Here is a 27,953-nt window from a genome sequence, read left to right as displayed (position 1 = left end):
GGATTCCATGCAAAGTGGAACATCTGAAATTAATACAGGAGCTAAAAACAATATAAACACCCTGAAGGTTTTCGACTAAGATAATTTGAAAAGGAAGTTTAGAAAAGAAAGGTTGGGTGCGATGGCTTACGCCTGTAATCCTAGCACTTTGGGAGTCTGAGGTGGGCAGATCACGAGGTGGAAAGATCAAGACCATCCTGGCCAACATGGTGAAACCCCGTCTCTACTAAAAATACAGAAGTTAGCTGGGCATGGTGCACGCATGTAGTCCCAGCTACTCAGGAGGCTGAGGCAGGAGAAACACTTGAACCCAGGAGACGGAGGTTGTAGTGAGCCAAGATCGTGCCACTGCACTCTAGCCTGGGCAATAGAGTGGGACTCCATCTCAAAACAAAAACCAAAAACAACAACAAAAAAAGACAAGAAAAGAAAACAACTGTTTTCCCAGGATGCAGTGGTAAAACCAAGATTCCCTGTTTTTTGGTTTTTAGTGAATGCTTATTCTCAGTGTCCGAGGAAAAGTATGAAATTTTCACATCTATATATTTCAAATCTGCTTAGGCAAGTCAACTTCAACTTGTACTTAAAAAAATTGTCCAGGACCCCTTATTGAAAATAATATGAAAAGTTTGCCTTTATATTTCCCTTTGAGATCTGTTGTTTAATCTTTGAAATGTATTCTTTAAAAAGTATGTGCTAGTGTTACTAATACATGACAAAAAGAGCTCTGAATTTGTGGCCAAATTAAATATAGGACAGAGGAGCTCAAGATTCACTCATTATATTTACTTGACACATACGGTAGCAGCTTATTTATCTTCCTGCATATCAGTTTTTGCATCTGTGAAATGAGTTCAAATCATCAAGTTCAGAAGATGATTAAGCAAATAAAATGAAGTAAATTATGTAAAACACTGAGCACAATACATGACTGAGAGAATACCCAATAACCTGCTATCTAAATTATCTAGTTACTGAATAGCTAGTTGTAATAACTAGTTATAATAGTTTTTATATTGTTTGCACATTCATTTACTTAGTAGTGATGGTTGAAAACACTATGTTGATTTTAACCCTCAAGTCTGGGCTCAACTGTAAAGAGTGTAAAACAAACGACTGATAGCACCTCCTGTTGTAGGAAGGGGTAAAAGTCACTAGTATGCTTTATATTTGTGATTAACTAGTTGTTGTCTAAGTGAAGAATTACTCTACCCTGCAGTATTCCCATTCTCACAGGTCAGAGAACTCAGAGAAATATAACTGAGTCTATACGGAGTTACTCCTTTATATGTCTGTTCATGCCAAGTATCTCTTTCTTCCTATAGGTTGTACAGGTAGCCCTTTTTAAGATTCTTGTCAGGTGCTAAAACCTAGCTTATGAGGCGGGCATCTGACATACTCTGGTGAAGTTAATTGTTGGAGTAGACCTTAGGGTACAAGCTCCATCAGCTGTATCCTTATTAATTATCTTTGGTAAAATAATCTGAGTATTTTCAATGTTGATTATTCTTCCCACTAAAAATACATTTTTCTACATTAAAGAAACTCAACTGAGGCCGGGCGCGGTGGCTCAAGCCTGTAATCCCAGCACTTTGGGAGGCCGAGACGGGTGGATCACGGGGTCAGGAGATCGAGACCATCCTGGCTAACCTGGTGAAACCCCGTCTCTACTAAAAAATAAAAAAAATTAGCCGGGCGAGGTGGCGGGCGCCTGTAGTCCCAGCTATTCGGGAGGCTGAAGCAGGAGAACGGCGTAAACCCGGGAGGCGGAGCTTGCAGTGAGCTGAGATCCGGCCACTGCACTCCAGCCTGGGCGACAGAGCGAGACACTGTCTCAAAAAAAAAAAAAAAAAAAAAAAGCATCTCAGAAACTCAACTGAGTAATCTACAATTACCTTTCTCATGAAATTCTAAACAGTATTATTATGTCCACTGTTAAACTGTGAAACTGCAGGTCAGCTGATATAGCTCTTTGGAGAATCCTAAATCTTTAATCACACCAACTTTGAATTTTCTACGTGTCATTTATCACAAGGGTAGTTAGAAACCATCATCTTTAAAATGTCACACAAAATTCTACCTTTTCATTGCACCAGTTTTTCAGCATAAAGTAATATGATGAAAAATTGAGTATTTTAAAATATATATTTTTGTAAAAATGTGAAGTTTAAACTTTTAAAACTCTATTCTCTAGGAAGAAAATAAATCTTTAAAGGAACAGAAAAAACTGAATGACTCGTGTTTCCTAAAGAGACTACTACAAAAGATAAAAACTTGTTGGAATAAAATTTTGATGGGCACTAAAGAACACTGAAAAATATGGAGTGGCAATATAGAAACGCGAACTTTAGTTGCATCCTCCAAGAATCTATCTGCTGCAGTTTTTCAGAGTGGAATGCTTCCTAGAAGTTACTGAATGCACCATGGTCAAAACGGATTAGAACAATTGAGAAATGCATATTGTATTACTAGAAGATGGATACAAGCAATGGAAACTGAATGCTCCAGTCAACAAACTATTTCTTACATATGTGAACATATATCAATCAGTATAATTCTGTACTGATTTTTGTAAGACAATCCATGTAAGTTATCAGTTGCAATAATACTTTTTAAACCTGTTTAGGTATTTCCAGACATTAAATCTGTGAAGTATATAATGGTTTCAAAGATTCAAAATTGACATTGCTTTGCTGTCAAAATAATTTTATGGTTCACTATGAATCTATTATACTGTATTTAGAGTGAAAATTGTCATCTTCTGTGCTGGAGATGTTTTAGGGTTAACAATGATATATGGATAATGGCCATGAGAATAAGAGAGTCATATACCTAAGTAAGCAACAGCATAACAAGGTCCAAGATACCTAAAAGAGATTTCAAGAGATTTAACTAATCATGAATGTGTAACACAGTACCTTCAATAAATGGTATAGCAAATGTTTTGACATGAAAAAGGATAATTTCAAAAAAATAAAATAAAATAAAAATAAATTCACCTAGTCTAAGGATGTTAAACCTTAGTACTGAGTTACTTTGTCATTTATATAGATTATAACTTATCTAAGTAAGTTTGCAATTTGGGAGGTATATTTTTAAGATAATAATATATGTTTACCTTTTAATTAATGAAATATGTGTATTTAATTTTGACACTATATCTGTATATAAAATATTTTCATACAGTATTACAAATTGCTTACTTTGGATAACATTTCTACTTTGATAAAATAAATGAGCTATGTATTAACACTGCCAGATTCAGTTAATAAATCTCAACAGAATTTTTAAGATGAGATTTTTAATACTACACTGCTCTTTGATTTTCTACTTTCATTGAATGTATGACCTTTAATAGCCTATTACCAACAATCAACATGAGACAGTACCTTCTATGTTAAATTTTAGTCTTTTAAAAGAAACCTGTTTGGAAATGTCTGCAGTCTTCATTCACTGATAAAGGGAAATGGAAACACTATTCTAAGCAGGCCAAAATCCACAAATAGCTGTCAGTTTGCATTGCACTGAACTCATATCCTTCACGCTCTTTCTCAGCTTCATCACCATCTACTTATGTGCTGATGGGCTTTATTTGATCTACAGAGGATGCTCTGGTGACATCCTCAGTGTGTGTTGGTAACACCTTCCTGCCTTCTCTCACTTTCCCTGACCCATATGACATTTCACCTTCACTGGTGCAAAAGCTGTATAGAATTGTATACACTTCCGTACAATTTACTGAACTGCCCCGTTAACAGGACTTTGAGTCAAGTATTTTTTCTGTTTGGTTATCACTGTTAACTCCAGAAAGATGAGTTGACTAACTCTTTTTAGAAGCAAATGACTCTTCACCAAGCTTTCTTTCTTCAGATGGACTTTTCTAAGTAGGCTATGCTCCCTCCATCATAAAACATGGTCAACCATGTGGTATATCTCTACCCTGATTACTGGAGCGATTGGTAAACCATTAGTTAGAGAAATGAGGAAATTTACATTTCTAAAGGTAAACTCTTCAAACTATCCTTGAAAATGTTTCCTTCAAGGCTATCTATAATGTTCCCTAACAGTGTTAAAAAAAAAATTCTCCCTGATATTGTGGCAAAATAAGGGTCAATATTTTTTAAATGCTTGTTTAAAAACATTATTAAAATTTTCTTCCTTGGTTTCTGTCACTTGTTATAGATTTGAATTTTTGAGAAAATTGGACTCAAACAGTGTATTCAGCTTGTACTGTGTGCCAAACGTTTGGAAAAATTACCCATACACTTATTGTTGCATTTTCTTTCTTTGTTTCTTATCCACTAGCAAGATAGGTTGGCTAATAATGATTTGGGAGAGTATAAGTGTATCTACTCCAAAATTAGAGACTTATCTCAATAAATATTTTCTTTTAAATATATATGTAGATGTTTTAAGTCAGAATTTTTTAAAGTTTGTCCCAAGAAATGCTAATCCTTGTCATTGCTACAAAAAGAAAAAAAGTAAGGAGGGAAGATACGTATTTTTGATGAGAGTTAAATTTTCTCTTGGAGGTTCACAATTCATGTAAGTATATTAAAGGCTCTGAAAACTCACTCATGTAGCTGTGAAAAAAAGTTAATAGTAATATAGCATTTCTAAAACTTACTTGATTATATAACATATTTTTACATTAAAAAACCCTAATCTAACACAAGGTTAATATAATTCATAGAATTAAAGCTAATATAACAGCAAGGAGAATCCTGCTTTATACAAAGGGTTTTGGTTAAAAGTATTTTAAAACAGGTTTTCATGTAATATGCTGAAGGAAATACTCTTTTCAGGATTAAGATAATTTTCTTAAAATTGATCCATGGGAAACCTGAACTAGAAAAGTTTCTTTGCTTTAGGCCATACTTTCATTGACAGTCAACGTAAGAAGGACGTTTTGTCAACCCTACCATGCCATATAAATATTTCTCTAGAAACACATATCTTGTATTGTAGGTCAAATAATCTTTATGGTGTTCTGTACGTGCAATCTTCATTCATCATGTTCTTACTGCTTAGAATGTTGTTGCGAATTCTACGCCAGTCTTGCTTAAGGTCCAAGGGGCATCTCAATTCCTTTTCCTCAATTGCTATGACTTCCATGATAATTCTAGATAGTATTAATATATGTTCCCTTAGTTGTTCATAGCACTTAAGCCTGCATCATTCATTATTGTTTGACCAGATTCATCTTAGTATTTTATCTTAAATACAATTTAAATAATCTGTTCATTTGAAATGCTTTATCTACCCTAAAATAATTATGATCTTTGTCTTCCCTTCAGCTCCTAAGGGGAAAAGCTAGACATACGGTAGTTAGCAAGTCTACAGGAACTGCATTGTGCCATTCTGTTATTAATACCCATTTAAATCATCTAGAAAACACATTTCTACAATAAAATATAATTTACTTAAAGATGGGTATGATAGGACCACAAAACATAACTAATTTAGGACAATATGGCCCAACAACTTTATGTACTCAAAATCACCATGCATTCTGGGTGCATTCTGGATTATATGGCAGAATTTTCCTTGATTTGTAAATTTCATTTGTTGTGAAACATCTTTTAGCTTTGATTCTGACCAAATAATAGAATCTATGGAAATATTGTAGGACAAGACAATGAAATAAGTAGGTGTAATGATAATTACAAATTCTAAAAGTTTTTTATGTCTAAATATAAAAATACATGCAGTCATAGACCCATAAAGTTAATATTTGAGAAAGGTGCTAAATCATCATTTTGTCTTGGGAATAATCTGGGGTTTGCTTTGCATCCTTCACATAAAAAGTGGTAAGAATGAAGTGCATTTTTCTATATAAGGCAACAATTTTCTAAATGGGGGAGAGGTCATTGTTACTTAAGATACTGTTCTAAAAGTGAGCTAATTTCATATTCATATTTTACACGAAGAAAGTTAAGGTAAGTGGCAACATTAAAATTTAGTTGTTTATTGTTGATTACTGATTTATTCTTTTTCTTCAATCTAAGTGTTTCATTCTTTCTGAAGCTGTCCCAGGCAAAACTGATCATTCCTTCATGTGTGCCTCCACTGCTCAGCTCAACAAGTAACTCTTAATAACCTACCGCCTGTTACCTCTGGAAGGGGGATATATGTTTGCCAATTTCTATCTTCAAGGCTTATAACAAATTTTCTTATATTTGAAATCATCTGATTCAAATGAGAACTTTAACCGAAAAATTTAATTGGAAAGAAAACCTTATAACATATTCTGGAAATGGTCCAAATACTATCACAAATGGAAGGAGTTCAGCTTGAAGAGCATCCAATCAAGTGAGGTAAAAGTCTTGTAGTAGAACCAGCATGATCTTCCAGAAAATTACAAAGTAACCATTATCTACCCCATCATCTCCTTCTTGCCTGGCATCCCCAGAGCTGAAGAAAGGGAAGAAAAAGAATGGATTTTTTTTTTTTTTTTTTTTTTGCCATGAAAAATCTTAATGTAAAGACTAATGCATCTTGCTGCTTAACAGAGAGGTGTTACTTTCCCTCGGGGTAAATTAAATACTAGGATTGAGACTAATCTGTTCACAGCCAAATAGGGGTTTACTGAAGCTGCAAGGTTTAAATAAAGACCACTTATTGGGAAGACGCAACAAAAAACATATAATTCATTCACTCAACAAATAGCATCCATCTCTGGTGTGCCAGTTCTGGCCCTGGAGGTACAACAACGTTCCTGCCTTCATGGAGCATATACCTTAGAAAAGGAAAAACAGTCAGAAAAAAGTTCCATGGGGAGAACATCAGAAAGATTGGTGGAGAAAGGTAGTATTTTAGGTTAGATGAAACAGGAAAGCTTTTTCAAAGAGGACACATTTGAAAATATTTTATTGGTCTCAAATTTTTAACATATAATACATGACTGGTAATATTTACACATTTAATAAATTTAACTGAAGAATCAAAGTGATTTTGCAAGACATCAAAGCAGAATACATCTGCTACAGTACATGATGGCTTCACAGAAATAAATTAGGAAATTATTAAATGTTAGACTTTGAAGTATAGTCTATTGCCCTGAAGAGTTGCAAAGGGAGTACAAAGCATTCCCATACACCCTTTACCAAGTTTCTGTTCCTCTAAAAAGGGTTACTTACATAACCATGGTATATTTATCCAGACTAGAAAGTGGCATTTTTGTGTGTGTGACAGTGACTGTGCTGTGCATTGTGGGATATTCCATGGTATCCCTGGTCTGCACCCACTAGATGCCAGTGATCTCTTCCCCCAAGTACTGACAGTCAAAACCGTCTCTATACATTGTCTCTGGGAGACAAAAGTTACTCCCACTTGAAAGCATTGCTCTAGAAGTTGTAGTTTTATGTTTTACATTTAGGTTCATGACTTATTTTTGTACGAGACATAAAATGTGTATCAAGTTTCATTTTATGCATATGGACATCCAATTGTTTCATCACCATTTGTTGAAAAGACTACTTTCTCAAATGAATTGTCTTTGCACTATTGTAAATTTTGGTAGATTATATTTATGTGTGCATATTTATGGATGCTCTGCTCTGTTCTGATGATCTATGTATCCTTTCTCCAATACCATAGTTTTGATTACTATGGCTTTATAACATTTCTAGAAATTAGGTCATTCGAGTCCTCCAGCTTTTATTTTTCAAAGTTGTTTTGCCTATTCTAGTTGCTTTGCCTTTCTATATACATTTTATAATCAGTCTATCAAATCAGTAAAAAAAAGCTTGTTGAAATATCAGCAGAGATTGCACGGAGACTATAGATTAAATTGGGGGAGAAATGGCATTTGTACTCTGTTATTCCTTGGGATTAAGGAACATGGTGTATTTCTCTATTTAGTTTTTCTTTGAATTCTTTCCTTAGTGTTTTATAGTTTTCATCATACACATTCTATACCTATTTCATTAGATATACGCATGACTATTTATTTGGGTTTGTATGCACATGTCTGCTTCTACAAATGGTATTATAATATTCAAATTCAGAATTCATAGCTGATATATAATAATGACTTACTTTTGTATATTGTTCTTATATCCTATGGATACAGGATTATTAAACTCACTTATTAGTTCTAGCTGTTTATGGAGTGATATTTTCTACAGACAGTAATGACATCTGCAAAATAGAAATCTTGCCTCTGTGAACACAGAACTTTATGAAATCTCACTTTTAAAATTCTTAATTTATCTTCTGCATAGCCCCCCAGCCAAGATTGTGTAAACTTACTTTCTGATGTTTGTATTATAAAAATAATAGATATATTGAATTTGCCTTTTAAAATAACCCATTGCCCCCTCATCAGGAGGTTTAGATACATATTTCTCAGGGGTTTGTCACTCTACTGCTGTTAAGAAATTCAGCACTAAATTAATAGTTATAGAGAGTTATGATACATTTCTACATTTCCACTTCAAGCAAATTTCAGATTTTCTAGTTTGACTCTTAAAATGTAAACAAATACTTGTTATTGAAATATGTCCATCATTCCTTGTAATGTCAACATGACCTGAAAAGGATTCTGCACTATTACTTTTCTTTTAATTTTATTAATATTCTGCACATGCATTCTAAGTGGCCATGTTCTTTAATCATGTGAACTCATTCCTCTGTCCCAACTAAAGGGAAGAGAGAATAAGGCAACTCCCCTAAGTGCAACTAATTAACAGGCTGGCTAATAACCTATTATATATGTCATGCAGCTTGAAAAGATGTGGTGATTGACGTGCTCTATGCCAGGAATTACAACCACAATCTCACATGAATTTGCTCCAAATCACAATGAAAAGGAGAAGAAGTTGCAAGGTTTAATTAAGTTGGGCACTGGCAAGCTGAAAGAAAAGGAAAGTAAAAAAGATACACCACAGTGAAGAAGACAACAGAGAATGGACAGATGAACTACGAGAGGCATAGAGGTCCACAGATATACTAGTCCTTGGAGCTTTCTCAGGACCTAATGGTCTCAGGACCTTTCTCAGGACCAGTTTTTATCCATATGCACCTTCTGTCAAGCTCTTTTTCTCAAGGTAACTGAAAGGATCTCTGTCCCTTGTATATGAAAGTTCTATTGAGATTATTTTACATTGATGAATGAGGAAATGACAATGACAAGTAAATTTATGAACATTAGATACTATAATAAGAAACCAGAATTAATGACTAATCTTTGCATCCTAAGCAAGACAAAGTAGTTGAGTCAATAACAAATAGGGCTTTATTTCTAATGACTGGGACTAAGGATGAGAGATTAGAGGACAGGAGGGCACTATTACGGAAATTGATCATTTTGTTTTACACTCAGGTGAGGGAGGAAAGTCTCAGTTTGCTTCAACTCTACAATATACCATGTAATACTTTTCTTAAAACTGAGTGCTAAGAATACTTAATTTGATCAATACCACTTTAGGGAGGAATGGGAGACAATTATTTTCTCTTGCTTTTATGTCTCACTAATTTAGGGGCTAAAATGTATATTCAGGTTATATGTTTAAGCCAGATCAGGTCACTCTCCTATTCCCATCTTACTCTGAGTAAGCCAAAGTCATATGAATGGCCTCTAAAGCATACATAATCCGGCTGGCTGGTTACATGACTAATTTTCTCCTCTTTTCCACGCACACACCATTCCAGAGGCACTGGGCTCCCACCACAGAGCCTGTGCTCTTATTTAACCCTTTTCATGAAATACTCTTTCCTCTCTTGTACATTTGTACATATCAATCATATTGAACACTCTAACAGAAAGCACTAAATGTTAAAGGAAAATAATTCAAGAAACAAGTATAGAAAACAAAAAAAGATACACAATAATGGCTCACCCCTCTTTCAGGTCTGTGCTCAAATATCACTTTTTCAATGAAATCATCCCTGAACACCCTATCTAAAATTGTAACCCTCTTCCACCCTCTCTCACATTTTCCTTCTAACCCCCTTTCCCATGCTTTTTCTCCATGGCATTGTCAGAATTTAATGTGAAGCATATTTACTTGCTTGACATATTTATTTTCAATCTTCATATATTAGAATGTGAATTCAAAAAAACAGAGATTTTTGACTGCATTGTTCACTGCACCTAAAATAGTGCCAAGTGGGAATTAAATAAAATAAATATTTGATCAACATCTAACACTCACATATATCTAACATTATGTAATAAATAATTCATAACATTTACTGAGGCCTATTAAATGTCACAGATTGTGGCAAAGATTTTATACATGTTACTGATAATCCTCAAATTCATCCTGCAAGATGCATATAATTATACTCAAAGCACACTTCTTAAATTCAGTTTGTGGTTATCTAACACTATGATTGGGTTAAGGAAGCTGTCTTGTTTCAGTATATTTAATATTCTTTCCAGTAAAATATGATTTTAACACATCCCCCATTACTACAGCCACTGTAAAAGGAAAGTACAAGTTATACCAAATTTGGTTATTGAAGAGTTTTTGAGTGCAAACAGCAGATCCCAGTCTAGTCAGTTTAAGCAAAAAATAATAATAATAACTAAAAGCTATTGGGAAATGCACAGAATCTCTGGGAGAGCCAGATAGTCAAGTTTGGAGGCTGTTCAGGCAGAAACAATGCCCAAGTTATAATCACAAACTTGGCACTCTTTCTGGCTGAACAGCCTCCAAACTTGGAGGGGAGGGCAGTCAGTTAAAGTGCTACCATGGGGAACAGGCCACATGTTGCAATAAGGGTGTCACTTCTTGATGCTCTGCCACAGTTACCTTAGAAGCTCAGTGTCTCTCCATTAAACTCTACCATCCTCACTAGGAAATGGAGGCTGCAGTGTCCATTTCATATTACTCGTTTCAGAATCCAAGCCTGTTTAGTAGTTCCCAAGTCACATGAATACTCCCTCGGTGTAAGAAAGTATAGAAAACAATAAATTCTAGCTACAATTTTGATGCAGTGAGATTTTCACCATGGAAAATTTGCCAAACATAGGATTTTCAAAAGGTGTTAGCCATAATGATGACAAATGCCCATTACAGATAAAAACAAAATTTAGATTTGAAATACATCACAAATAAAAATAATTTTTCACTAGGAGATATGAGTTGGGCAGTGTTTTATATTGTTCAATGTTTTCTACTTAAATTATGGTACCTGAGCCAATAGGTGGTAAGACCTCTTCCTCCTCGAAAATAGCTTTCTGGTAATGACATCAGTGAGAAACAGTCTTTCTAGTGATATGAGAGGGAGAAACATGACAGTGTTTACTAAAAGGGAAGGGCATGAGAATAGACTGTCTCAGAGAGGGTATAAAGCTGCTCTAGCATACAAGTTGCTTATTCAAATGCATTTTGATTTCACTGATAGTAAGACATATGGAAAAACCTATTTTTGAATTTTCAAATTAATAGTTAATTGAATAATATGTTTCCAAAGTGAATCACAGTTAAGGAATTAACTTTTAAAATAAAATTTAAAGTTCCTGATATTTCTTGAAGAGTTTATATGAGTTTTCCCTATAAGAATTATACATTTGAGAAGATAAGTAAAATATATATATTTTTAAAACTTTCTAGTTCTTAAAATGTTCCCCTTGACAATAATTAGAAGAAAAATAATAAAACTTTTTTTAAATTAAGCTTTAAGTAGGCAAATATATGAAAACAGATCTAAATATTTCATACATATGTAGATATACAGAAATGTAAATATATATTTACTCCAGCTCAACAATAGCATGGCAAAATACCTCTTAAATATTTAGATCAACTGTTTTTATTCTATGCTTTATATAGTAAAACTTTACTTGTATTACCTGGACTCTGAAAATCATAGGTGATAAAAAGAGAAAGAAAAAAAAAACCTGTTTTAAAATGTTCTCTTGCTGGTCGGATTCCGAGCTCTTCTAGCTCTTCCCTGTGGCCGATCTTGAGGAGTTGTGAGTTTCTTCACCAGCCCCCAGAACCTACCTTTTCTCCCTCACCTTCAGACGCCTTTCAGCATCTTCCCCACATGTCCAGTGAGTTTGGGCTGGCCAGTTCTGAGCACGAGCAACGGCCGAATGGTAGACCTGCTGGAGAAAGTGGAGATGCATATCCTTTCCCCACTTTTTGATGGGGTTGTTTGTTTTTTTCTTGTAAATTTGTTTGAGTTCTTTGTAGATTCTGGATATTAGCCCTTTGTCAGATGAGTAGGTTGCAAAAATTTTCTCCCATTCTGCAGGTTGCCTGTTCACTCTGATGGTAGTTTCTTTTGCTGTGCAGAAGCTCTTTAGTTTAATTAGATCCCATTTGTCAATTTTTGCTTTTGCTGCCATTGCTTTTGGTGTTTTAGACATGAAGTCTTTGCCCATGCCTATGTCCTGAATGGTATTACCTAGATTTTCTTCTAGGGTTTTTATGGTATTAGGTCTAACATTTAAGTCTCTAATCCATCTTGAATTAATTTTCGTATAAGGGGTAAGGAAAGGATCCAGTTTCAGCTTTCTACTTATGGCTAGCCAATTTTCCCAGCACCATTTATTAAATAGGGAATCCTTTCCCCATTTCTTGTTTTTGTCAGGTTTGTCAAAGATCAGATGGCTGTAGATGTGTGGTATTATTTCTGAGGACTCTGTTCTGTTCCATTGGTCTATATCTCTGTTGTGGTACCAGTACCATGCTGTTTTGGTTACTGTAGCCTTGTAGTATAGTTTGAAGTCAGGTAGTGTGACGCCTCCAGCTTTGTCCTTTTGACCTAGGATTGTCTTGGCAATGCAGACATTTCTCAAAAGAAGACATCCATACAGCCAACAGACACATGAAAAAATGCTCGTCATCACTCGCCATCAGAGAAATGCAAATCAAAACCACAATGAGATACCATCTCACACCAGTTAGAATGGCAATCATTAAGAAGTCAGGAAACAATAGATGCTGGAGAGGATGTGGAGAAATAGGAACACTTTTACACTGTTGGTGGGATTGTAAACTAGTTCAACCATTATGGAAAACAGTATGGCGATTCCTCAAGGATCTAGAACTAGATGTACCATATGACCCAGCCATCCCACTACTGGGTATATACCCAAAGGATTATAAATTACTCTACTACAAAGACACATGCACACGTATGTTTATTGCGGCACTATTCACAATAGCAAAGACTTGGAATCAACCCAAATGTCCATCTGTGACAGACTGGATTAAGAAAATGTGGCACATATACACCATGGAATACTATGCAGCCATAAAAAAGGATGAGTTTGCGTCCTTTGTAGGGACATGGATGCAGCTGGAAACCATCATTCTTAGCAAACTATCACAAGAAGAGAAAACCAAACACCGCATGTTCTCACTCATAGGTGGGAACTGAACAATGAGATCACTTGGACTCGGGAAGGGGAACATCACACACTGGGGCCTATCAGGGGGAGGGGGGAGGAGGGAGGGATTGCATTGGGGAGTTATACATGATATAAACGTTATGCACATGTACCCTAGAACTTAAAGTATAATAAAATAAATAAATAAATAAAAAGAAAGTGGAGATGCAGATCAGAGTTGCAGTATTTTCATTAACCAATTTCTTGAGTTCACATCTGCAGTATCAGCTCAAGTGGAAGAGCTTGTCTTCAAATGTACAGAAAATGCATGTTTCCTTAAAACCTGGTGGGACCTCTGGAAAGAAGGCTATGATTCTTTGAAACCTGATGACTGATTTGGTGTGCTTTGTTATTAATGATTGTGTCATAACTCATACTTCCTCATATATGATATTTGCACATGTACTACATGTATAGAAAGATCTCTTTCCAGCAGTTCTGTATATACTCAGAATAATTTTTTTCTTGGTTTTCTTGGCTTTTGTAAAAGCAAAAAGCTGATGCTATTTTTATTGCTGACCAGTACTTGTTTATCCATTAGTATTTTCTGCCCTTTAAACTTTTTTATAATCCTTTATGAAAGTTAATTTCATCAGTAGATAGTTAATAGTGTCAAAGTGCTACCAGTGGCAAACTAGGTAGATCGTTATTTGTTTTCAACAAGATGCCAAGCATGTCAGAGTTTGAAGTTGAGCTTCAACTTAAGTACAAAGGGAGGTAATTTTAAGGTTGCCAGTGATAGATGCAGTTCCATTAGGTTTAGTTCTCCAGAGCTAATGATTGTTTCTAATTTATTTCTACATCCCTAGCACCTAAAACAGTGTCACACAATAGTCACTAAATGTTTATTGAATAAAAGAGTGAACAAACATAATTAAAAGCTAATTTTCTTCCTATATATAGCATGAAGATTGTAATTGCTTCTCTAGAAAATGTATGAATCCAAACTTTACTAACTTGAGGAAAAACATTCTCTTTATAGAGATTTGAACTTTGATGACAGGTTTCATATATATATATATATATGTGTGTGTGTGTAATTTTATATTTTTATAGAAGGCTTTCCTTTGGAAAATGAAAGACTAGAAAGAATGCATACATTACTCCGTATTTTTATGGTTACTACTTTTACAGTTCTTTTTTTTTTTTTTTGTAGTTGGTATTTTTATGTTTGATTGCTTTATTTATTTATTTATTTATTTATTTATTTATTTATTTATTTATTTATTTTTTGAGACAGAGTCTCGCTCTGTCGCCCAGGCTGGAGCGCAGTGGCCAGATCTCAGCTCACTGCAAGCTCCGCCTCCCTGGTTTAAGCCATTCTCTTGCCTCAGCCTCCCAAGTGGCTGGGACTACAGGTGCCCGCCACCTCGCCCGGCTAGTTTTTTGTATTTTTTAGTAGAGACGGGGTTTCACCGTGTTAGCCAGGATGGTCTCGATCTCCTGACCTCGTGATCCGCCCGTCTCGGCCTCCCAAAGTGCTGGGATTACAGGCTTGAGCCACCGCGCCTGGCTGATTGCTATCATTAAAGTACCTTATCAAATTTATGGCTCTGTGCTGTTACCTTTTGAGCTTTGCAAACTGTTTACATAATAATTATAAAGTTACTTTGTTTCCAATGCATCAAACTTAAACGATGTGATGGTTTTTCTACTAATTGGCCTTAATGACAATGCTCTATTTTGCTTGTCCTGTATTTATATTGCTTTTGGTGTTTTGTATTATGTGTCAAGGATAAGCCAATTAATTCTCTACCATATATAACTTCTGAACATATATGGCATCTTAATTCTTCGTAGATATGGAGATATGTACAGAACTATATTCTAAAGTCCCAGAATGGGGCTATGAAACGGGACAGATGGATGGGCAAAGAATAGTTTTGTTTATCATATTAGATCATAGGTCTTGATCAGTTTTTTTAGTTAAAGATCACACATAGGGTGTGATTTCTATACCAAAGACATGCTTATTTCAGTATTAGAAAAATATTTTTCTTACACATCCTGAAAATTGCAATTTTTAAAATGTGCAAAATTCTTACTGAAAGCAAAAAATAAAAGATTAAAAGTTTAAAATATAGAATGTCCTCTTGAATGACATTTAGGAAAAATAATTTCATTAAAATTATACCTATAATTGATAGACCACTTTCAGCAATACAGCTATTATAAAAACAAACTAGCTTAACTAGATCACAAGACATTTGTGAACATTAGAAAACAATGTAAAAGGTGGCAGTTTCAGATTAAATATTGGCAGATGAACATGATTAACTCTGAAAAACAGAAACCTTTTGCTTTTTAAAAATTATAATGGTAATGTGCATTTATTTTAAAAATTGACAATATACAAAATATAAAAGATAACTTACCAAATATCCTTTGGTAGAAATAAGCACAATATATTGAGAAATATATTTCTAGTCTTTTGTCTATGCACTTTTTTATGTAATTGGAATATTTTATATACAAACATTATTTGAAAATTTTTATCTTAGCAATAAAACAAACTTGTTATGCCATTAAATTTATTTAAAATTGCTATAATGGCCAATTTCTTCAATTTTACCACTATACAATATTATCATGTTTTGCAAAAATATTTTCCTATATTTAGATTATTTCCCTAAGTGTGTCTTAGAAATAAAATTACTAGGTTATGAAGCACAAATGTTTTAAAGGCTTTTAACGTAAATTTAGTTGACCTTTTCAAAAATTATGATCAATTTATATTTCCACCATCAGTACATAAGGGCATTCATCTTAACGCCTCAGGTTTTCAGTTTTATGATAATTTAAGATTTCTTATTTGATGAGTAAAAATCAGGATTTCACTGTTAAGTGTACTTGATAGTACTCAGCACTACTGGCTGTCTCCTATCCCCAGCCTCACTGTTGCAAATTCAAAGTAGGCACAGAAGTAGAGGTATTTGGGCAGAGAAAGAAAGAGAGGAAAAAGTGAGGTAAGACTGAACAGCTGGAGTTATCAGTAACTTTTACTCAACATCTCTTTTCCTCAGTCCTCAGGATTACGGAAGCAGTTCACATTTTACAGATCAAATGGACCACATACACGTTCTTTCCACTGCAAACTGTCCTTTCTCCACTAAAAGGTAAAATAGTTCTTGTTCATACTCTGGTTTCCTCCCAAGCATTGGCACAAGGAAGAAAAGAAAAATGGGACATGGTCAGCTGTATAATTTATGGTTCTAGGAAGCTCCCTCTTTAATATTTCTGCCACACTTTGTTGGTACCTTCATGATAAACAAAAGTTCCATTAAAATAAATCACTTATTTTTGTCCCACGTTGTTATTGTCTGTTTGGGTATCAGTTTCTCCAAATGAATTGTATCAACTTGAGGGTAGACACTTCATCACTTCTTATTCTCTTGATCCCCATCATTGCATAACCAGAAAGAGCACATAAAAGCGTTGTTCAATGGTAAGTACAAAGCTTTAGCTTTGTGCACCTTACAGTACTTGGTCTAACCACTTATTAGCTTCCTATTTAAATAGATCATACTCTCATGTGTTAGGTAATGTTAAATTAGACCAGAGGATTGGGGAAAAAAAGATCCTTATCTTAAATGAGACTATAACCTACTAAACTGTGGTAGAACTAAGATGAAATATTAAAGTAATATTTCAAGGAGTATTTACTAACCCATGTAATGTCCATAAGTGACATGCTTGAGACGCATAATTTTGCTAACAAAATATCGTTAAGTGTAATTATTAAATATCTCTAACAATTACTGCAATCCTGGTGCCCCAATAGAGCTGGGCCAAATTTCTAAGATATAAACACATTATTAAAATCACAACAAAACAAAGAAAACTACCCTTATAAATCTCTGTAATTTCGTGTCGTCAAAAAATCATATGTATATTGCTGAGAGGCCTCTAAAAATAATAGGCCAGTAATATTATGAAATAATTATCCAAATGCACCCTCTAGTGGCTAAAAAGCAATTCACATACAAGCTAAGTAAAACTGTGTTTAAAAAACGGAGCAGAGTAACATTTAACTGAAATTTTTCTAAATGAAAATAAAAATTATTGTGGCTTTAATTTATCCACAGTTCTATTTAATAATACAGTCATTTGAAAAAAATCAACCTATCTCAATATTAAAAAATACCATGTAAAATACATACACATTCAATGAAAATAAATACCCAAGCATTCTGATGATTCTTTGTTATCTGTGTTTTCTAATATTTTTTCATCTCCAGAGTTTCTACTCATGGTTAAGTGTTCACCTCTAACCTAAGGAAAAAATTAAACATGTCTAATCTGAAATTTTCACTAAATTCCTTTTTAATTTTAAATATGATGGTCTAAAATACTAAATATTCATCACAGATAACTTTTGCCATTAAACTGTATCGTTGTTAACTAGAAACGTCCATGTTTCCTATTAACCTTGACATCACAAATGTTTGATTGTTAAATATATTGTCTATGAAAAAATGCCTTAAAATACTTGTAACAAAAACATTTCTAATACTTTGATGTCCGAAAACACTTCAATAAAATGGTAATACATTTTAAAAAGCTGATGGCATAAGAATACAGCCAATGAAGAGCTACTTTTTATTTGTAAAAATCTGTATTTTTGACTTCAAATATTGTATTTATATTTCGTTGGGTTCCTATCTTTCTATGTATGACTAAAAGACATCAGTGAATACGAACTAGCATTTTTATGCTTCATGTCTTTATTGAATAGGTTTAAATATGAAGACATTATTGGTGAAAAAACAAAAAAAAAACATATAGTGGACAAGAAATAATAGTCACCACAATCATCTTACTTTTTCAACCTAACACATTTCAGAATACACAAGCAATTTTTACACTTTTATCTTACAATCATCTTTTATTCTACCATAGTGTCAAATACTTGTGAAAATAAATACAAATAAAATACATGATGCACAGGAAGTTTTTAAAACTGAACTATTGCACAAATCAATGTGAGAATATGCAAGTAATGTAAAAATGCATTTAAATATATTGTCACAACATATTTCGTAAGTCATAAATCTATTTCACCTACTGTTTATAATCTCTGGGCTCTGGAACTAGATGATTTCTTACTAACTCATCTCCATATGGTACATTATAACATTTATTTACTACTGTAAAATTCAGTGAGAAACAAATGTGTGCCAAGTATTTAACCTTTCTTTGAACAGACAAAAACATTATGGTTTTAAAAAAATACTTAAAAAAAAACAAGTTTTAAGTTCTTCGGACGATTTGTAACACAAGCGATTTAAATGGAAATCTAAAATGTGCATTCATCTTCTAAATTCATTACAGCTTATTTTAGTTGATGGACTATTTGTTTGTTTTGACCAATATGACTGAATAAAGATAACTGAAGGGAAAAAAATAATCAGGAAAGAAACTGTAAGTAAAATGACAATTCCTATTAAGTTTATAACTCCTGCCCAAACTAAACAAAGCTAATAAGTTTTAGAGAAATTATAAGCCAGAAATCTTTACATTGTGTCTTATAGTTGATCAGAATCATAAATAAAAAGCTAGGAATTATATAAAAAAATTGCTTGTACCTTTACAGTAAGATCAAAGCTCTCTTAGGTTTGATTGAATAGAAATTACTACAGAATTACTGCCATCAAGGAAATCTACTACTAACTACTGTGCTATACTGAAAGTGACAATGATTAAGAGCTGTGTTGTGATCAGATTAAAGAGAAAAAATAATTAAATTTGGGTGTATGTTTAATTAGATGTCAGTTATGCATTAAAACAATACATTTTCAGTGGGTCCTTATTGTGATGTGAATGGTGTTTCAACATTAAACGCTAAAGATGAAAATATGAGTAGGAAAATTAGATATTCTCTTAACCTACTCATAACTACATTTACTTCCAAGAAAAAAAAATTTCAAATATTTTTTATCTGCATGCTCTGCACTAATGATTAGGTTACCACAACTATTATGATTAGGTGAGGTTATTTGTTTTAAGATGCATTAGCATAATTTATTCTAAATTCAGATACAATTACATGTTTTTAAACATGTAAGATTTTGCAGGGAATTCAGTGCCTTCTATATTAAATAATTCATTTTCAAATACAGCAAAAATGAACTAGCAAATTAAAACTATCTTCATGGGTTATGGAAAAGGAAGAAAAAAGTGAAATCTAGAAACAATTGGAAGTAAAAAAATATGTTCAACGAATACATACAGAAGTAAAAAAAAGTCTGTTATAAATAGAATAAGATAGATTTGTATTTTTAGTCCTGTTTTTGAAAAGGAAATTGCATAATTACATTTTTACAAAACGAGTAGGATGTTTACATTACATAACAGAGGATTTTTTTCTCTTAGTTTTTAGGATTTATACAATAATTTGTTGACATGCTCTACAGGAGTGACCTTACATACCTAATGGTAACTAAAACCATTCTCTTCCATTACAAAATTCCCAGCATCTATCCTACTATGATACTATCTGAAGATAGGCACCAATAATACAAATGTTTATTCAAATTTTTTGCTGAAAGTTATAATTATCCTAAAGCCTGAAGGGCTAAGCACTAGAGTATGAGAGTTTGTGGAAATGTACTTAATGTGCTTTAACAACAACGGAAAAGTAACACCTAAATTAATTGTTCCATCTGAAATTATTTTCTGACAGATAAGTGAATATTTCCTTGAATGACACAGTCTGGGGTATCAGATATTTATTATATACAGTATATATACACATATAAACACACACACATTATATAGCCAAAAGATGATGCTCCAAAATTACTGGAAATGGTATTTTGAGTATTTTTAGCACAAACTAACTAAATGATGTGCTCTAGCTGTCCAAGCAGCAATAATCATAAACTCTGAACTTGGCTTTTTTTTTTTTTTTTTTGAGATTCTATTCATAGAATCATTCTTCGAATGCCACATTCACAGCAAAATTTGGCCCATTCTACAGGGTATTTAGTCCCACATTCGTGGCAGAATTTTGGTAAGTTTCCAGGTGAATTTCCTTCAATGCCTTTAATATTTCCACCATTAAGGGAAGATGCACAGTCTCCATCTGGCCTAAAAAAGTAACGAAAAAATGAAAAGATAAAGATCATATCAGTAGTTTTCAACGCATAACCCTGGATAAACAGGGCATAAATATAACAATTATCCTGTTTAATCTCATTTTTAATATTCCTCTAGTTCAAACTTTTTTTAAAAAGTCCTTGTTAGTAAATACTATAATTCTAACATTTTTTTCTTTAACATTATATTTATCTGTGTTATGAGAATTTATCATGACTAAATGCAGCCATGCTTTCTGTATTAGTGCGTTCTCACATTGCTATAAAGAACTACCTGAGACTGGGTAATTTATAAAGAAAAGAGGTTTAACTGACTCACAGTTCTGCAGGCTGTACAGAAAGCTTGGTTGGGGAGGTCTCAGGAAAATTAAAGTCACAGCAGCAGAAGGTAAAAGGGAAGCAAGCATGTCTTACATGGTGGGAACAGAAGAAAAAAAGAGAAGGGGCAGGTACTACACAGTTTTAAACAATCAGATATGGTGAGAACTCACTACCACAAGAACAGCAACGGGGAAGTCCAACCCCATGATCCAATCACCTACCACCAGGCCCCTCCTCCAACACTGAGGGTTACAATTTGACATGAGATTTGAGCAGGGACACAAATCCAAACCACATCACTTTCCATCTGTTCTTTCTGCTAGGAATTTACTACACTGAGAGCAGAAAGAACATTTATGATGTCCTTTCTGCAAACCCATCTCTAAAGAGAAAACTAGAACCCAACCCTGAAGAAAGATAAGAGATCCTTAGGTTTCAAGTTTCTCTCCTTGGTCACAAGGACTGTGAGGTGATACCTCTAGTATTTACTTTAATTTTATTATTTAATGATATTAAATTATTGTGATGCAATAAATAATAAACTCTTATGCATGCCCTCACAGGGAGGTCTCTATTATCTACTAACAAAACAGTAATAAAGGTAAAATAGATGCTAGATGAACTATACACCGTAACAACATTTTAGAGCAAAAAGCTTGAGATTATAAAGGTTTTATCACAAATGTCAGTCATTAAAGAAATCCAGATTCTATTGATGAAATAATTAATTGGAAGAAGAGCTATTTGATTCCTACAGAAATATGTTTACATTCCCTCCTGGCATGTGTTCTTCTGAGAACATGATACTTAATTTAAAGTCCCCAGAAAAGGAACTCTTCATTGCTAGGACAATTATAAGCATGACACTGCTGGAAAAAATAAATTTCTTTTTATATCCACAGAGGTAGTTATTGAAGAATTCTAGGTGCTCCCCAGTTTGAGTGCATCTTTCATACAAGCAATTTAGGAGTGACAAAAACAAACAAACAAATGAACACTGAACTTTCTAATAAAAGGCACTAGGGATCTAAAAGAGACAAAAATAAGGCTAAATGTCCTGCATCAAGAAATATAACCTTAGATACTGAGAGCAAATTTATAGCATAAGCATAATTTATTTAAACCACAAAGAAGTCCCACTAATGAATTAGAAGACATAACCCCAATCAAGAAAGAGTACCAAGGGGAAATACGTCAGCTTTATTGTCAACAATACATGTAAGAACTATTTCAAAAAATAAAAGGTCATTTCAGTGTTAGAGTATACACACTCAAGGAACTCAACACACATACCAACATTAATAAATATCAAAACTTCCACCTAACTAGATATTGCCTAATTTCTTTACATAGTGGCTGGCAAATCTATAGTCTCAATAGTAGTATATGAGGTTTCTTGATGTCTTACATTTTCTAACACAATTCGTACTGTCAAGAGTTTTTTGATTTTGCTAACCTGATGAGAGTGAAATGGATGGTAGCCTACCACTGATATAATGTACATTTCCTGATTGCTTGTAAGGCTGAATATCTTTTCACATGTTTGTGTTATTTTTGCCATTCGGATTTGTCCTACTGTGAATTGACTATTCCCTATCCCCTACTTCCACCAAAACCCAAAGCCATTTTCTACTGTATGAGTTTTTTAAAACTTTATTTGTAGAAATTCCCCACAATTCCTAGAAAATAATTTGTTGATTTATGTATATAGTAAGTATTCTCTCTCAAGCTATCATGCTATCTCATTCTATCCATGGAGCTATTTACAGCACTAGTTTTCCTTTAAATAGGATCAAATATATCAATCTTTTGCCATACAATTTGCATTCACTAAATTATTCAAGAAATCCTTTCCTAAGTCAGATGAAAATGAGACTTTCTTCTGCTTTATTGTAAAATCTGGATAGCCTTCCTTTCTGCATTTAGGCCTAATTTAGTTCAAATGTAACTGATTTTTTTATACCTGACATAAGGTAGAAAGTTTTTCTCTACATAAGGACGGATGTCCAATAGCCCCAGCACTTCCACTTCCCAAATCTGTACTGCTAGTTCTGAAATGTGGCAAATTTCCAGTTACTTACGAGGCTGGGGTCTCTTGCTTACCACCCCATTCTGATAGAGTTCTGTTTGTCTATTCTTGAATCAGTATCACATCTTAATTACTGTGGCTTCATACATCATTCACACATTTTTCTCTTTAACTTGTCCTGGCTAATATTAGGCTTTTGTGCTTCGTATACATTTTGAAAACAACTTGTCAAGATGCATGAATTTCATTTGAAAATTTCACTAAATTTATACATTACTTTTGAGGAGAACAGATAGCTGTACAAGACAGCTGCATGATATTAAAGTTTTTATGTTATAAAGAAGGTACGTAGAGGCATACCTTAGAGACACTGCAGGTTTGGTTCCAGACCATTGCTAAAATGCAAATATTGCAATAAAGCAAATTACATGAATTTGTTTGATTTCTCAGTACATATACAATTTCACATTATACTGTAGTCTATTTAAGTGTGCAACCGTATGTCTAAAACAACAATGTATACATGTACACAATTTAAAAATACTTTACTGCTAAAAGATTCTAACAATCATCTGAGTTTTCAGGGAGTTGTAAACTTTCTGCAAGTAGAGGGTCTTGCCTCAATGTTGATTCCTGCTGACTGATCAAGGATGGTGCCTGCTGAAGGTTGGGGTGGCTGTGGTAATTTCTTAAAATAAAACAATGAAGTGTGCCACATCGATTGACTTCCTTTCATGAATCATTTCTCTGTAGCATGTGATGCTATTTGATAACATTTTACCCACAGAATTTCTTTTGAAATTGGAGTCAACTGTCTCAAACTTTGCTGTTGCCTTATCAACTAAGTTTATGAAATATTCTAAATCCTTTGTTATTTCAACGATGTTGACAGCATCTTCGCCAGGAGTAGATTCCATATCAAGAAACTATTTTTTTTGTTTGTTTGTTTTTTGAGATGGAGTCACGCTCTGTCACCGAGGCTGTAGTGCAGTGGCCCCATCTCAGCTCACTCCAACCTCCGCCTCCCAGGTTCAAGCAATTCTCCTGCTTTGGCCTCCCAAGTAGCTGGGATTACAGGCTTGCACCATGCCCGGCTAATTTTTGTACTTTTAGTAGAAATAGGGTTTCACCATGTTGGCCAGGCTAGTCTCACCTCAGATGATCCACCAGCCTCAGTCTCTCAAAGTGCTGGGATTACAGGCGTGAGTCATCACAACTCCTCATCCATTCCAGTTTTATTGTGAGATTGCAGCAGTTCAATGACATCTGCAGGCTTCCCTTCTGATTCTAATTCTTTTGCTATTTTGCCAGCACATCTGCAGTTACCTCCTCCACTGAAGTCTTAAGCCCCTCAAAGTCATCCATGAAGTTTGGAACTTCTTCCAAACTCTTATTAATGTGTATATTCTGACCTCCTCCCATAAATCACATATGTTCTTAGTGGCATGTAGAATGGTTAATCCTTTACGGAAGGTTTTCAGTTTACTTTGCCCAAATCCATCAGAGGTGTACATCTTAAAAGCCATATTAAAAGGAAAAAAAATCAGGTTTTCTACAAATAGCTTGTTACTTACTTTTGTATATGGTCCTTGGAAAACTATCATATACTCATTTTTATTTTAATTAGGATAGCAGAGCTAAACATACCTGGCTATGTAGCTCTCAGTATACATTTTTCTTTTGTTTGTAAGCACACCTGGGGCAGGATTTCTTGCCAAACTAGGTGGTGTGGAATTTCGAGGTTTGACATTAGCTCTATGAAAAAGAGAAAAATAATGGAAAAGTATTGAACAGTGAGCATGCATTTCTCAAATTACCTACTCATATGATTAGAAAGAATACTTAGAAGCTTCAGAGTTCAAAAGATTAAAGTCCCAATAATTATTTTAAATCTGAAAGCAAATAGCAGTTAATATTAAAGATAAACCAAAGCATTTTGCACTTACTAACACTATTCTGATAGTAAATAAAATCAACTAAAATATGTATATATGCTTTACATGAAATTTATAAGGTAATCATTCCGAAAGACACATTTTTAAAAACAGTTTAAATTTATATTTCCCTCAAAACATATATTCTGATAAATGGTTATGGATAACTGTTAAATAAACACACAAGTTTCATTATTATTCTAAGCATACACGATGTAGTTAAAAAAAGAATTTTTTGCTAGTCACATTAAATAATAATACTCAATTTATGAAAGTTCTAAAAAGCAGCAACTAAAGTAAAGGAGTTAATATAATATGCCCTTTAAAGATTTAATTTTACCAACTGCACAGCCTGGGCTATCCGAAATCAGAGGGACTTCTGGTTGGATCATCCATGAGTGTCCATTGTGAAACTTTAAGAATCAAAGAAGGTTTAGAAAGCTAAATGATGATGATATAACACTAAAAGTAGAGGCTTGGGAATTCAAATGAATTTAGATTCAAATGCCAATGCTACTTACAGTGTTGTGACAGTAAGTCTGAGTCTCATTGTTTATAAAATGATCACTTATAGAAAGGTTATGAGATAAAAAGTACAATTCATATAAACATTTAGATAGTTGATGCTAATACTATTACTACTGTTATTGCCACTACAAGTTAACATTTGTATAATAGTGCTTACTCCATGTCAAGTACAATTCTAACTATTTTGTCCATAGAAATTTATTTATCCTAATAATCCTATGAAATAGGTAGCATTAATAACTCCATTTACAGATAAGACAAATGAGGCAAAGAACCCCTAAGTAACTTACCCAAGGTGACACTGCTAGTATGTTCCAAAGCTAGGATTTAGACATTCATTAAAGCATAGTTCCCTTCTTCTCTATAGAGCTTTAACCAAATCTTTAAATTTCACAGGTGAGCAGTGTTGTGTTATATGAACAGTAGAATACTTTAAAAAAATACCTCCAGATTAGAGGTTCTTCAGTGGAAATTCTTCTTACTCTACTTGCATGACAAAGTAGGAGAGAGTACCCTAAAACTTTAAATAGCTGCTTCCAAAGTACATGCAGGTAATAACATCCACTATTTTTCAAACAACCACTACAAGACAAATATGAAGCCAGGTACTACACATGCCTTACTTAATGTCCCCCAAATCTCAGAAGATATTATTCCTATTTTAAAGTGGAAGCATGTTCAAAGAGATTATATAAATTGTGAGGCTACTATGTGGCTACAGCAGTACTTGAACTTCAGTGGGCTATATTACAGAACTTATATTCAAGATACAATGCTGTTATTCAAAGTGGTTGCTTTGCATGGTTACTTCTTTAAATTACTTCTAAACTTCAACAAGCAAAGAATCACTTCGGTGCATGAATGGAATGCCCTGCACCTCTTCAAATGCACACTCCAAGTTCATTCATGAGGTTTACTCTACTCTTGTGTATAGCCTCTTTTGGGATGTTGTAGAACTACTAGAGTCTCTTTCTAGAAATTCAATCTCTAGGGAATCATTGTCAAAGAATGGAATTTTAATAGGAAGAACACTCTTTTTTTGGGGGGGGCTATAGAATCATCTTAAGTGAATGAAATATACAAACAATACAAACACATCCATGAATATATACACATAATGTCACCATATGGGTAACTTGAGGTTGTTCAAAATGTTTATATTTAGAGGAAAATATAAGAGATTATCATCATTAATAGCTACCAATATTAAATACCTGTCATTTATTTTTAGTAACATCTAGAATGGCCTTGATCACTTAAAACATCTTGCCCCATTCTTACACAGTCCACAAATTTTTCTTTCTGTTCAGAATCTTCAAAGCATTACTCTTAACTCTGTATCTAGAATCTACCTGTTACAACTCTCATTAATAATTAAGAAGGTTTAATTTTGGAATTCTACTTAATCCATCTTACTGCTAGTCACTGTTACTGTGAGATCTGCACCAGAGGGTTCTGACAGTAGAATCAGCAAAATGAAAAACGGCTCACGGCACAAACTCTACCTGCTAAGATGTATCACTAACTACTTAAAAACAGCAAATGGCTGCTGCTAGTATCTTAAAGACTTCTCCTATTTTTATTTACCTAGTTGAATTTATTATTACTTTTCATACATATATACTGAGCAGACTGCTGTAGTAGGTGTTGGTTGAAAAGTTAACTAAGTTACTCTGTTTAATATTTTCCACCATTAATAGGTAAATTAATTTTTAGGTCCTAAAATCATATTTAAAATGCAGGCTAGAATTGAGACCCAAATTAGTAAACCTTGAAAGCTCATGCTGTAGAGTTTCAAAGCAACTGCCATTGCCACACACTCTTTTCAGCCAGCCAAGTCAAAACTGGCTGTGTCATACTCTTTCCCGAGTTTGACTCTTTGGCAGTGTCATACACTTTCCCGGTTGTAGGTGGAATTTACAACCATCTAACAAAAAGACTAAGGACCCTTGGATTGAAAGTTTCCTAAAATCTTTTCTTTTCCCGGGCTTTTTATAATAGTTCACAATATGCCTATCTAAAATATAATCTAACAATATTATAAACTGTACGAGACATTATTTTTCCCAAACTCTACTTTTTAAAACTACTATTATTAAAAAAATCCTAATTACTACTAAAAAGACTTCATAAAAAACAATTAAATGAGACTGCAATTTAAAATCTCCAAAAATTAATATTTAATGGAATAAATGTATATTCTAAAAACAGTTTTATTTAGTACAACAGAAATGCTTACTAAAAAATCAAAATGTTTTAAATCCTAGATTATTCAACACATTTTGGCTTAGAAATTATTAAACTTTTTTTTAAGTATAGGACAGTAAAACTTACATTATTCCATTACATAAAGCTTTTAAGGAAATATCTGAAAAATATTAACCAAACTGAATTACAAATACTTACTTGTAAATAGGTAATAACTCATGTCTTTTGATGGCACTGTCTGACTTTGTATCACTGTCATACAACCTTTGCAAAAGTCTTCCCGTTCGAAGTGGAGGGCCTAACTTGTCCATATTACTATTAAAATATATAAAGGTGTACCCATAAGGCGATTGCTACTGTTTCTTTATATAAAGTTTTTTTTTTTAAGACATTATTCTGGTTTATCAGAAATCTACTCCCCAAGTCCTTAATTTTATCTGACTGTCAAGGTAAGAACTAATGTCCAAAAGAATCCTCAGAGAGAG

The 27,953-nt window shown here is 33.6% G+C and overlaps 2 protein-coding genes across 6 annotated transcripts in view; one reads left to right on the top strand and one right to left on the bottom strand.

Moving 5' to 3' along the window:
- The window catches only part of IL7 (interleukin 7), a 66,342-nt gene extending 62,170 nt beyond the window's left edge, over positions 1 to 4,172 (top strand). For all 3 annotated transcript variants that reach the window (XM_033203408.1, XM_033203407.1, XM_033203409.1), the window contains one exon: positions 2,195 to 4,172. In XM_033203408.1, the coding sequence (XP_033059299.1) occupies positions 2,195 to 2,314 (120 nt within the window). In that variant the 3' untranslated portion in view covers positions 2,315 to 4,172. The remainder of the gene's footprint in view (positions 1 to 2,194) is intronic.
- Positions 4,173 to 18,923: 14,751 nt separating this feature from the next.
- ZC2HC1A (zinc finger C2HC-type containing 1A) overlaps positions 18,924 to 27,953 on the bottom strand; it is a 59,050-nt gene continuing 50,020 nt past the window's right edge. The window contains exons 8-11 of one of the 3 annotated variants that reach the window (XM_033203406.1): positions 27,667 to 27,783; positions 24,446 to 24,553; positions 23,159 to 23,193; positions 20,330 to 20,440 (exon numbers count right to left, since the gene is read on the bottom strand). In XM_033203406.1, the coding sequence (XP_033059297.1) occupies positions 23,160 to 23,193; positions 24,446 to 24,553; positions 27,667 to 27,783 (259 nt within the window). In that variant the 3' untranslated portion in view covers positions 20,330 to 20,440; position 23,159. Of the gene's footprint in view, positions 20,441 to 23,158; positions 23,194 to 24,445; positions 24,554 to 27,666; positions 27,784 to 27,953 lie in introns of all 3 variants that reach the window. The other 2 variants (XM_033203404.1, XM_033203405.1) reach the window with 2 other exon arrangements.

Source organism: Trachypithecus francoisi, unplaced genomic scaffold, assembly GCF_009764315.1.
Source record: "Trachypithecus francoisi isolate TF-2019V2 unplaced genomic scaffold, Tfra_2.0 Lachesis_group7, whole genome shotgun sequence".
Classification (NCBI taxonomy): domain Eukaryota; kingdom Metazoa; phylum Chordata; class Mammalia; order Primates; family Cercopithecidae; genus Trachypithecus; species Trachypithecus francoisi.
This window is presented reverse-complemented; position numbering and strand designations above follow the sequence as displayed.